This window comes from Grampus griseus (assembly GCF_964374135.1).
Source record: "Grampus griseus genome assembly, chromosome: 3".
Classification (NCBI taxonomy): Eukaryota; Metazoa; Chordata; class Mammalia; order Artiodactyla; family Delphinidae; genus Grampus; species Grampus griseus.
In genome coordinates this window covers 160,590,566-160,603,179 of record NC_139019.1, presented here as the reverse complement: position 1 = coordinate 160,603,179, position 12,614 = coordinate 160,590,566, and the positions used below count along the sequence as shown (strand labels likewise).

Genomic DNA, 12,614 nt, shown 5'->3' with positions numbered 1-12,614 from the left:
GTGCTTAGAGGTGTAATCATTGATATGCTGAAGGGTGTCCTCATATGATTGGTTAGAGATGACACTGGGAAGGATGGAGGCAACACAAATGCCCTTATCTTGGGGTAATAGGGAGCTATGGAGGGCATTTGAGCCTCTTCCTCACTTAAACAGCATTCTCAGGGTCTGAGGGCTAGAGGAAGGGCCAGGTGATTTGGGGTTACAGGAGACATGTGACACCTGTCCCCATTCCTTCTTTCTCAGCTTGGAATCCTGGTTCTGCTGTGATACCCTGAGCATGTAACTTAGTCCTTTGGTCTCAGTTTCCCCTCTGTAAAACAAGAACTACTGTGTTATCTTCCTGACTAGGACTCACCCAGGCCTGGGTTTGAATTCTAGTTGGTCATGTGTCCAAAGGCGAGTGAACTGACTTTTCTGAGTCTTCATTACCTCTCTCCACAGCGAAATTAACCGCCTGGATTTGGGGCTGACGGTGGAGGTATGGAACAAGGGTCTCATCTGGGACACGATGGTGGGCACTGTGTGGATCCCTCTGCGGACCATCCGCCAGTCCAACGAAGTGAGTGGTGGGATGAGGGTTGGATAGGAGTGCCTGGGAGGGGCCCAGAAGCCAGTGGTCTAAACAAGATGGACATCTATCTCCATCCCCTGACAATGTTCATGTAGACATCCAGGGCTGCAGTGGCAGCTCCAGTCGACAGGGTTTAAACTCCTTCCATCTTGTCGCTCTGCCTTTCTCCTCATGTGGCTTCCACCTCATGGCCCAAGATAGCTGCTCAAGGATTACCATTACATCTGCATTCCAGTCAGGGGAGGGAAAGATAACAAGGGAAGGGGTTTGTACTCCTAATTAAGGGCCCAAACTGGAAGCTGGCTTTCATCAACCAGAACTGTCATGTGGCACCACCTACCTGCAAGGGAGTCTGGAAAATGTAGTCTTAAGCTGCATAGCCCTGGGTCCAGCTAGAAATGCATCCCTATGGAAGAAAGGAGAAGGGATATTGCAAGCAACTGGCACTTTGTGCCCAGATGGGCATCAGGGAGTTTACGCCAGTCCCAAAGAAAATAACCTTGGCCTCCTCTCTAACCTCCTGGCCTTAAATTTCACCCTCTCCACTTGGCATCTAAGATCCAATCCTGCCCTCCCTGCCCATCACCCTTGGGAGGCCTTCCAGATGGCACTAACCCACTTTGCCAGCCTTATTTCCCCCACACCTCAACCTACACTCCTCACAGGGCCCAGGGATAGCTTCTGAACTTTCACATATGCTGTTCCCTGGGTTTCAAGTGTCCTCCTTTCCATCACCCTTAAGCCCAGCTCCCATGCCCTCTCCTCCAGGAAGCCCTCCCTAATTTCCGCCTGGATTCCTCACATCCCCTCCCTCCTTCTGGCCTGGCCCTGACTTCATGGTGTTGCGGGTGTCTGTGTCAGGCTCTATCTCCTGTGACTGTGGGCTTCTCAGGCATTGCCCAATGTGGATCAAGCTTAGAGCAGGCACCAGGTAGGGCTTATTTTTTAATGAATAAATGGAGATGGAGGAAAGAGGCGCAATAGTCCAGGCGAGTCCAAAAGGAAGGCTTGTGGGTGACCCAAAATTTCCTCAGTGACCCTCCAAGTGTGAGGAAGGCCTAGTCACCTGGGATGACCATGACCTATGCAAGGGACCCTGGACTACTCCCCCATCACTACCAGCCTTTCCCTGGGGCTGCAGAAGGAAGATTCTGCAGAGCATCATTCTCATTTCAGAGATGAAGAAACTGAGGTTCAGAGTGGACCCCACCTGCTCAAGGGCTCATTTCCCTGAACCAAGGGGGACTGGTTCATTCACTCAGCGGGTATCCTCCCTGAATGGTGGGAGGATCATGCCTTTTATCTGAAGTCGGGGCCCCATAACCCCTCGTTAGGGATAAGGAGTGCTGTGCAAGGCTGGGACCGCCCCTACCTGACCCTACAGGTCTCTCTCTCTGGGTCCTTGCTTCTGGGCTCTCTGGACCCACCATGTTGCCCTGGATTGAGACCTTCCTTCTCTGAGTCTTGGTTTCCTCATCTAAAGTGGGGACATGGCCCTTGCTCTTGGGGTAAGGGTAAGATGGGGTGAGGGAGACATTTCCTTTGAGAATAGGGAGCCTGTTGGTCAGTGTGCAGCAGATACGTTACCCGCCACACCTCACCCAGAACCCTAACCCCTGTTACCCAACCCACACCCCAGGAGGGCCCCGGAGAGTGGCTGACCCTGGACTCTCAGGTCATCATGGCGGACAGTGAGATCTGCGGCACTAAGGACCCCACCTTCCACCGCATCCTCCTTGACACTCGCTTTGAACTGCCCTTAGGTGAGTGTGGCGGGGGCTTGGGAGGGGTGGGACCCTCACCCAGCCCCAGGAGAAGGGTCAGGTCTAGCTGGGTCCAGACAACACTTTATTCTGAGGATGAGGTTCCCCCTCCCAAGAGGAGAGTCTCCTGGGCTACAGCAAGTCAGCAGAGATGTACGCCTGCCGCACGCAGAGTACAGTCCAGCTCCTGCAGGCCACCAGTGGGCTGCAAGTGCTTTTCAACCGACGGGGCTCAGGTCTGAGCTGTCTTAGCTGGTCCTTGGTGAGGTCTTAAGCTGCAGAGGTGAGCTGGATGTGGAGAAGACACAGACAAAGGCAGAAAGACAGAGACAGAGAAATGGAGAGAGAGAGAGAGAGAGAGAGAGAGAGAGAGAGAGAGAGAGACATGTAGAGATCAACAAAGGCAGAGACACAGAGAGGCCTCTTTACCTTTCCTGGAAGCAGCTCAGTTCTCCCACATCATCCTTCCAAGAACCCATGATGTCCCCGTCCTGGTAATGCTAGGATGCAGCTCCTCTCCCATCCACCACCCATTCCCAAGGCAGTTCTGGGTGTGTGTGTGGCGGGGGGTTGTCAGGGGTGCCACCCCCTCCTCCCTTCCTCTCCCCCGCCCACTGGAGACCAGCCCCATAGGCCTGCAGCATGCACTGGCTGGAGGCTGAGGGGCAGGGAGGGGCTTCCAGGCTCACAGCCAGGTCTCTGCTTCCAGACATCCCTGAGGAGGAGGCACGTTACTGGGCCAAGAAGCTGGAGCAGCTGAATGCCATGCGGGACCAGGATGAGGTGAGCGTTGGCATGGGGGCTCTTTTCTTCCTCTCTCTCTCTCTCTCTCTCTCTCTCTCTCGCCCTCTCTCTCCGTGTCTCCCCTGTCCTCCATTCTCTGTCTCTGTTTCTCTTTCCACTTGTCTTTCCCTGTGTCTGTGTCTCTAACTCTTTGTAACCTGACTAAATCACTGACCCATGTGGTCCAGTCTCGAACCAATGATGGCATCAAGGAACATACGGTCCACCAATGACACGACAATTTCAATCGAGTCAAGTTGTGTATTTACCAAATACCATCGAGGAGATATAGAGGCCCTGTAACAGTTCTTACACCCCCTTTCTGCCCCTCACCCCTCAACTCCTTGAGTCACACTTTCAGGCTTTCTTAAAAGTTCTCCTCCCCCACTCCCAGCCCTAGCCTCTGTACCTCTGTTCTTCCATGCCATCCCCCTTCTCCTACACTCTATATTTTCACAGTTCAAAGACCCAGTGTGGCCCTGAAGACAATCTTCAAAAGGTGAGGGCAGGGAAGAAATAGCAGGCAAGGCTAGAACACCCTTTAGTGGGAGGTGGAGGGCAAAGGGGCAACACTCACATGTTAGCAATGTTTGTCCAACCTGAGTTCTCATCACCTTTCTTCAGCTCCCTGCGTCAGTGTTTCCTCTCTCTTTCCTCTGTTTCTTTCCCTCATCTGTGTCTCTTTTTCTTTTTGTACCTGTTTCTCATGGTCTGTGTTTGTGTCTCTCTCTCCCTCTTTCTTTCTCTGTGGACGTCTGTATACTTCTCCTCCAGAGGGAGAGGATTTAGGAGGCGGGGGAAGTCAGGATAGAACAGAACAGAGGACCATCTTGATCCCCTGGCTTCTGGCATCCCCCTGAGACACACCCTCTCTCCTTCCCTCCCCCTCAGTATTCATTCCAGGATGAACAAGACAAGCCTCTTCCTGTCCCCAGCAGCCAGTGTTGTAAGTACTTCTCAATTCCTTCCCGGGCTTCAACTGAAGCCCTCATCCATCCTCTACCCCATGACTGTCCTGTGTAATGAAGGGGTCACTCGTCTCCAGAGATATGAGTCCTAAGAACATATAGTATCCCCTCACAGTGTAGTGGAAAGAAAAAGGAATCTGGGACTTGGCTTTGAGTCCTACCTTACTGTGTGGCCACAGGCATGTCCCGATCCCTCTCTGATCCTTACAGCCCCTCTCTTTGAAACAGGGGCACCTGACAGCCCCCGCATTCTGGTTTCTGGAAGGACCCAGAACATCTGGAGGCTTGAAAAACACTTTGCAGAATCTTCAATTCCATTCATTAGATCCCGGATGAGGACTTATAACTCATTCATCAAACTTCCATGAGGCCAACACAGACCCCCAAGCAGCCCACACTCAGATGGTGCAGACAGACAGTCCTGCCAACACATGTATAATAGGCACCCATTTATTTAGATAAAGAAGCCGAGGCCCAAGGGGAGAAGGGACTTGCCAAGGTCACACACCTGGCAGGAGGCAGAGCCAGGGTTTGAACCCAGGTCGGAGGGACTACAAGTTTGCTTCTCTTTCCAGTGTGCTACATCTATTAATTATGATGAAGATCACCATGTTTCTCTGTATATTGTCCCTCCATCAAGGCAGAAATTTTCAAGAGTGTCTATCCTCCCGTGGACACTGAGATGCCCCCAGACCGGGTCTCCACGGGTCTAGATGACTTTCTCCTAAAAGTGCCCTCCAAGTTGTCTGAAGTGAGGAGGAAGTGAAAATCATACAGACTCAGGACAAAACCCCCACCCATGACACTTGGTCCCTACCCCACACTTCAACCTCTTTCTCCTTTTCCATCTGCTTCCGCATCCTCCTTTCCCCCCCTCTCACAGTCTCCCCTGTATCCGTCGTCCACCTCCCCCCACCCCCATATGTCCAGGATATGTGATGATGGAGCCTGGTGGAGGGAGGGGCTGAGGGATTGCAGTTGGGAGACCTCATTCCTAACTTGGGGTGTGATATGGAGAAAGTCCCTTATCTTCCCTGCCTGGGGAGGGGTCATCACTGCCCTGAAGAAATTACAAACCCCCTCTCTGGTGAATGGGGTCATTGAAGGATTGTGGTAGGGGCAGAGACAGGCACGGCGGGGGCAGGAGCAGATGACAAACAGCACCTGGGCAGGTGACCTGAAGCAAGAGGTGGGTTCAATTTGAGAATGGAGACCTACCACCCAGCGTTTACCTCCGAGTTCTCTTGGGACTGTCTTACCACCCCCATTTCACGAAGGAGGCAGCCGAGTGTCAGAGGAGTCAGAATTCTGGTCAAAGTGGTTTTTCTGAGATGCCAGATGCTGGGGATGAGGCGATGAAGATGTAGTTCTCTCCCTGGTCCTGATGCTCAGGCTGTGTGACTTTAGGCTTTTCACTCTACCTTTCTGAGCCCTCTTCACCTATAAAAGGATAAGAATGATTAAAAATAAAAACCCACCCAACGGGGGTGTTTCAAAGTTAGGATTTCCAGTTCAGTGTTTCTTTCATTATCTGGGGGATGGGGGAGGGAAGGAATGAGGAGTGCTGACCCCAAACTTCAGAGTTGGAAAACCCTGGGTCCAAATGCCCTCTTTGTTACTTCCTGGCTAAGCCTGTGATCTTGTCAAAAAATGGTGGTATCCTGCCTTCCTCCCGGGGTGGTGAGTGAAGGTATAACAAGTCAGTGGTTAAAGTGATCCTCGGGGAAGATACACAGGGCAGAAGGGGATGGGGTCCTGGGCTGGAAGAAGGAGATGGGGAGGATGGGGGAGCCCCCCTCCCCATGCCTCCCCCTCTGCCTTCTCCCTTTTATTATCTCTGCCCCTTCTCTTTGTAGGCAACTGGAATTATTTTGGCTGGGGTGAGCAGCAGAGTAAGTACTCAACTTGATGTTCTGGGAGGCCATGGGGAGGTGGACACCTCGGCGACCCTGAGGCCCCCGCCCCATTGCTCAGGGAAATGGGGAGCCTGTGGCTGGCACATTGGGGCCAGAGGACTGGCAAGACCCCTCTTGTGCCCTCCTGCCCCCTGATCACTAACATCTGTTTGAGGGTCCTGCTCTGTCTGGTGGGGAGTGGGTAACGTGACTCTGGGTGGGAGGATTCAGCTGGGAGGAGTGGGCATATAGACAGGAAACCTGCCTGTCTCCAGCTGGGCACTGTGAGCCCCCCACCCCCTTGCTCCCCTTGTATAACCTTATCTCCTCTCCTGTGATTCCTTCCTCTTTTTATCTCCCCATCTTCCTCCTCTACCTGGAGCCCTCCTCCAGCCCCAATGTCACTCAGAGGCTGGTGGGCAGGGAGGGAAGAGGGTCTCAGACAGAGCAGCTGAGCAGAGACCCCCCAGACAGATATCACTCTGGAGACCTCAGCTCCCAAAGCCCCCCCAACACACACACACTTCTTCCTCCAATTTGCCCCCAGGGGAAAGAGACAAGCTACCTCCCCCCAAAATTGGATGACCATTTTTCTCCTTAAGGAATAGCTCCCTTTTCCCCATGCCGTTTTCAGAGAAATCCAGTCCTTTAGTCTAAGCGTGAATCTATCTCCTAATCTCTACTCCATCAACTGGGGGGCCTTCCACCCCACCCCCATATCCTGATGGACAAGTTGCACCCCACCCTCCCTCCAGGAGCAGGAAAACTGTTTACAAATACAGTTGACCCTTGAACAACATGGGTTTGAACTGTGCGGGTCCACTTACATGTGGATTTCTTCAATAAATACTACTACGGGACTACATGATCCCTGGTTGGTTGAACCCATGGATACAGAATTGTGGATACGGAGGGCCAATTATAAAATCACATATGGGTTTTCGACTGCACGGAGGGTTGGCGTCCCTAACCCTTGCATTGTTCAAGGGTCAACTGTAGTTTGATCCAAAAGAATTTGTCAAAAACAAGTCAATCGGAAGCAAAGTTAGCCAAAATAATCATTTGGCAGACAGCTAGGCTTGATCAAAACCAGTTTGCGGGCTTCCCTGGTGGCGCAGTGGTTGGGAGTCCGCCTGCCGATGCAGGGGACGCGGGTTCGCGCCCCGGTCTGGGAAGATCCCACATGCCGCGGAGCGGCTGGGCCCGTGAGCCATGGCCGCTGAGTCTGCGCGTCCGGAGCCTGTTGCTCCGCAACGGGAGAGGCCACAGCAGTGAGAGGCCCGTGTACCGCAAAAAAAAAACAAAAACAAAAACAGTTTGCCACAAATAAACAATACAGTAAAAAAAAAAAAAAAAAAAGACATTTTGGATTAAAACCAGTTTAGCAAAATCTGAGAATTGGGTGAAGAAGAGCAAAGACAATTAGGCCCAAAGCAGGCCATTTTGTCAAAACAAAAGTGGCTGAAAATGCCTTATCCAGAAGCAGGCGATTTGGTCAAAAACTATTTGGCAAAAAGCAGAGTCTGCGTAAAAGCAGAAAGAATCCAAGAGAAAGCAATCTGCCCCTCAAAAACATAATTTGTCAGAGAAAATTAATTTGGTGAACATGCACAGAGCCTCATGTGATTTGGTTGGAAACATCTCAGTCCGGTCAAGGACGATACGGTAGGCTATAAACCCCAGTAATTGGGTAGAAAACAACTTGGTCAGAGGGGCAATTTGGTGACATTGACAAATCGTCCCCAGTTTCAGATCCCCCCACTTTAGGCCCTTTATGGCTTCACGGTTTCACCCTGACGCCCACAGATCTAAGTTGCGGAAATTCACAACTGCTTCTGCCCTTGATGCCAGCACTGTCAGCGCGCAGCGCATCGGAAGGTGGCCATATGGCAGGGACAGGATAAAAAGCTTGCAGGTCACAATGGCTGAAGTCAAATGAGAAACTAGGAAACCAGAGCTACTTTGGTAAGGCCGGCTTTGCTGGCTAAAAATGAATTTGAGGTTTTTCTGAAGGTAAAATAGGGAATGAATCAAATAGCTAGCTCTACATGAAGTATGAAATTAATTTTTAACAGTTTACCACATTAAATTTTTTTGACCTATTTTTTTAATATATAGAAATAGACTCTATTAGTGGGAAAAGAATTAGAAAGTTAAAATAAAGCAAAAATATTGGGAAACGAGCAAAAATACTTAAAGGCATAAAAAGTACAACCCCCCCTTGGTGTTTAAAATCACCAGTAAATTGATACCATGGCCGCGCATACCGTGGGCTTCCCAATCGGCTGGTTAATTTAAGGGGCGCTCACTTCTCTTCAGCTCAACTGTTGTTTTCTAAATAAATTCAGTCTTTCCTGTTCCCACCACAATACAACATCCTTTGAGACTGTTTTCTTTTTACTAAGAAAGAAAATCTGTTTCCCATTTACTAAGGAAAGCAAATCGAACTGAAGCATCCTTTAATTCTTATGAAACACTTGGAGTTTGGCAACCCCTCCCTGTTCCATTAGAGCGATAGATTCTGGGCATGTGGTAGTCTTGCCAACCGAAGAATCTGATCTTTTTGAGGAAGACAGCACCTTGGTAGAGACCCTTCTTTGTTCCTGCGCATGAGAGTTCAGGGCTGGGGTCCCCGTCCTCGGATATTAAGGAATCTCTGAGGGTTAAAGGGCATTTATATTCAACCTTGTCCTCTTGATCCTCCAACTTCCCCATGAGTATCTGTGTGACTCCTGTTATGGGAAGCCTGATGGAAAAACCAATATTGTTTTCAGAGACCCTGGACTTTAGTCAAAGTCCATTTTCGCATTTGAGCCAAAAGACACCTTCCAATTTGTCCCTGTCCTCCTCACGTTGTACGACCTACCATGGACCCCGGACTCTAGGTCCAGTTTGACCCACATACAGCAAGGCAGGGTTTTCACTTCCCTTCTTCTTTTTTTTTTAATAGATCTTTATTGGAGTATAATTACTTCACAATACTGTGTTAGTTTCTGCTTTATAACAAAGTGAATCAGCTATACATATACGTATATCCCCATATCTCCTCCTTCTTGCGTCTCCCTCCCACCCTCCCTATCCCACCTCTCTAGGTGGTCACAAAGCACCGAGCTGATCTCCCTGTGCTATGTGGCTGCTTCCCACTAGCTAACTATTTTACATTTGGTAGTGTATATATGTTGATGCTACTCTCACTTCACCCCAGCTTCCTCCTCCCACCCCATGTCCTCAAGTCCATTCTCTATGTCTACGTCTTTATTCCTGCCCTGTCACTAGGTTCATCAGTACCTTTTTTTTTTTTTTAGATTCCATGTATATGCGTTAGCATACGGTATTTGTTTTTCTCTTTCTGACTTACTTCACTCTGTATGACAGACTCTAGGTCCATCCACCTCACTACAAATAATTTCGTTTCTTTTTATGGCTGAGTAATATTCCACTGTATATATGTGCCACATCTTCTTTATCCATTCATCTGTCAATGGACATTTAGGTTGCTTCCATGTCCTGGCTATTGTAAATAGAGCTTCAGTGACGACTGTGGTACATGTCTCTTTTTGAATTATATGGTTTTCTCAGGGTATATGCCCAGTAGTCACTTCCCTTATTCGAAAGCCTATACCTCTGTTAAAATGACCCAAGATCCTTCATTCATTCTGGTAGATTCCTCTCCTTGGGTTAGCAATCAGTGAAGACCCCCTAAATCTGAGAGGCTGTGTTGGCCTCCATTGCGTGCTCTCTCTCTCCCTCCCCTCCTCTCTCTTCCAGATGATGACCCTGACAGTGCAGTAGATGATCGTGACAGTGACTACCGCAGTGAGACAAGCAACAGCATCCCGCCACCCTATTACACTACGTCCCAGCCCAATGCCTCGGTCCACCAATATTCTGTCCGACCACCACCCCTGGGTTCCCGGGAATCCTACAGTGACTCCATGCACAGTTATGAGGAGTTCTCTGAGCCGCGGGCCCTCAGGTAGTCACAGTGGAGTGAAGGATTCGTGTCTGTGTGTGTGTGTGTGTGTCCACCTCTTATCTCCTGGAGGGGAGAGAGGAATAGGGGGTTGGAGGGAGCTGGGGGTGGAGGTAAGTGGGTTCTAGGAAAGCAGCATCTATACTTTCTTATAGGCAGTAAAACCTTTTCTTTATCCAAAATCTTGCAAGAAAACTCTCCAAGCTTGATTAAAGGGGGTCTGCTTTGGCGGAAGAAAGAGACGGAAGTCAGGAAGCCCCTGAGAGGTTCCCCTGAAATAGGCGGGCTCTTTGGCACTCCGCTTAAAAGCCCCTGGTCCCTTTGTACTCTCTAACTGTTCAGGGTAGGAGGTGAGAGGAGGAAGAGATGAGCGTTAATAGGGGTGGGAGGTGAGGCACAGTGATGTTGGAAAGACTCCCAGCAAGCAGCTGACTCGTGGTGCTGGAGTGGTCCTACCTAGCCCTCCTGGTGACCCCTGACTCTATGTTCCTGACCAGCAGGCATGGGCACAGTGAGTTGGGAGCTGCCCCGATCAGTCCAGCCACCATCACTACTCTTTTCAAAGTAGGTTGTCCCTAGACCTACCCCATAGGTGGGTCCCCTGGCTTTCAAGGGTGCAGTGTGTTGGTCCTTGAGCCTTTGAGACTGAAACTTGTGCCTGCTGCTGTCCCCCCCCCCCGCCCCCCGCTCGCTGACCTGATCGCCCCAGTCCTGGTTTCTTAACAGAACAATAGCAAACATGATATTAAACAGGTTGGATATTTGTAAAGCACTTAGGGTGGTGCCTGAAAGTGCTACGTAGTGACTGTTAGATAAACAGCACAAATAATAGTATTCAGAGCTAACTATGTGCCCAGCTCTGGTCCAGCGTCTTCCCTTCATCATCTCATTTCATTCTCTGGTTGGGAATATTATTGGTTCCATTTGATAGATGGGGAATCAAGGCACAGAGGGGTTAAGTCACTTGTCTGAGGTCACACAGCTGGTAAATCATCATAAGGACTAGTGTTTATGGTGAACCCACTGGGTGGAGAGCAGTGGCCTGGTGAATTTTTTTTTTTGATTGTTTTGATTTTTGGCTGCGCTGGGTCTTCGTTGCTGCGCGCGGGCTTTCTCTAGTTTCAGCGAGAAGGTACGGGGGCTACTCTTCATGGTGGTGCCCGGGCTTCTCATTGCGGTGGCTTCTCTTGTTGCAGAGCACAGGCTCTAGGTGCGCGGGCTTCAGTAATTGTGGCTCATGGGCTTTAGAGCGCAGGCTCAGTAGTTGTGGCGCACGGGCTTAGTTGCTCCACGGCATGCGGGATCTTCCCCGACCAGGGATTGAACTCGTGTCCTCTGCATTGGCAGGCAGATTCTTAACCACTGCGCCACCAGCGAAACCCCACCTAGTGGATTTTTGGTCATGGGTCTTCTTGCAAAATGTTTGCTCCCCAAAGAATACATTTCCTCCATTAAAGGATGAGCGGGATGAAAATTTTCAGTGCTCTTTACTCCCTTGATGTTGAACCTATACTTCTATTAATGTGACCCCCAAATCTCTTTAAGATATTAGGCTCAGTTCACACATACACCAGGGCCTCCTATTTGTGTGAAACCTTGATATACCAGAGTTGGAGGTTAACCCTATAACTTAGGTCCAGGACTAGGCCGGGGCGAGTGTGGTATGCTTGAAGTTGCCTCAAGTACAAAACTTAAGAGGGTGCCAAGAAACTCAGTCCTCAAGATAAATAATATATTAATGTAATATTTTTAAAAATCAAAATGGATGCCAAAAACATCCATGAAAAAAATGTCACCAAAATGTTCCTTTGTAAGAGTAGATTTTCTTGTATGTAAGTTATACTTCAATGAAATTTCTAAAAATCCATGGCTAGGAAAATATACAAATTTAAGTTAAAACATGATCTGACTCTGCACTTGCAGGACTCAGCCTCACCTACCTCATTCTGATCCTGGTCCTGCTATATCTAGTCTATAAGCAAGAAAAATAATGATGGTTAATTGAGCGCTTACTATGTGCTAGGTATTCTAATGAGTCCCAAATAATGTGCTTATTCTTTACACCAATCGCATGAGGTGAGAATTTACTTCTTCATCTCCCCGTGGTTTTGTAGATAAGGAAAATGAGGCAGAGAGATTAAGTTACTTTCCTGAGGTCACACAGCTAGTAAGTGGCTGAGCTAGAATTAAACCTTGTCAAGCAGGCTTCTGAGTCCACAGCCACGACGCCACACGGCCTCTCAGTCCTATAAAAAGGCACCTGGGAACCTGCAAAGTTAGCCTCCCAAGGTCCTACAGCTGGACAAAAGTGACGTTCCCTCTACATCATCAGCAAGGACTTCAACCGAGCAGATTGTCCATTCTCTGTGTTCCCAGCAGCATCTCAGAATCACCCCCGTGTCACCCCACATTCAAAAATTCAGGGGCAAACTCGCTATTAAACATAGCTATCCAGGCTCCCGAATTGCAGGCCTTCTCCAATTCTTGACGAAGAGATGAATTACGCAAACAAGTGTTTGTATCCGGTTGAGATCTGGAGAAACCCTCAGAAGCGCTTTATTTCTAGTGCAGTAAGAAAAGAAATTTTAAATGGTTTATCTTTGTGCCATCGAGGTAAATGAGCTTTCAGAGCTGTGCTGTCCAACATGGTAGCCCCATGGG

At 49.4% G+C, this 12,614-nt stretch overlaps 1 protein-coding gene across 1 annotated transcript in view; it reads left to right on the top strand.

The window, feature by feature from the left end:
• UNC13A (unc-13 homolog A) overlaps window positions 1–12,614 on the top strand; it is a gene marked incomplete at both ends in the record, with an annotated part of 63,103 nt that overhangs the window by 11,540 nt on the left and 38,949 nt on the right. Inside the window, 6 exons of the mRNA XM_082650381.1 lie at window positions 442–559; window positions 2,211–2,334; window positions 3,044–3,117; window positions 4,009–4,063; window positions 5,942–5,977; window positions 9,749–9,956. Coding sequence (XP_082506507.1) covers window positions 442–559; window positions 2,211–2,334; window positions 3,044–3,117; window positions 4,009–4,063; window positions 5,942–5,977; window positions 9,749–9,956 — 615 coding nt within the window. The remainder of the gene's footprint in view (window positions 1–441; window positions 560–2,210; window positions 2,335–3,043; window positions 3,118–4,008; window positions 4,064–5,941; window positions 5,978–9,748; window positions 9,957–12,614) is intronic.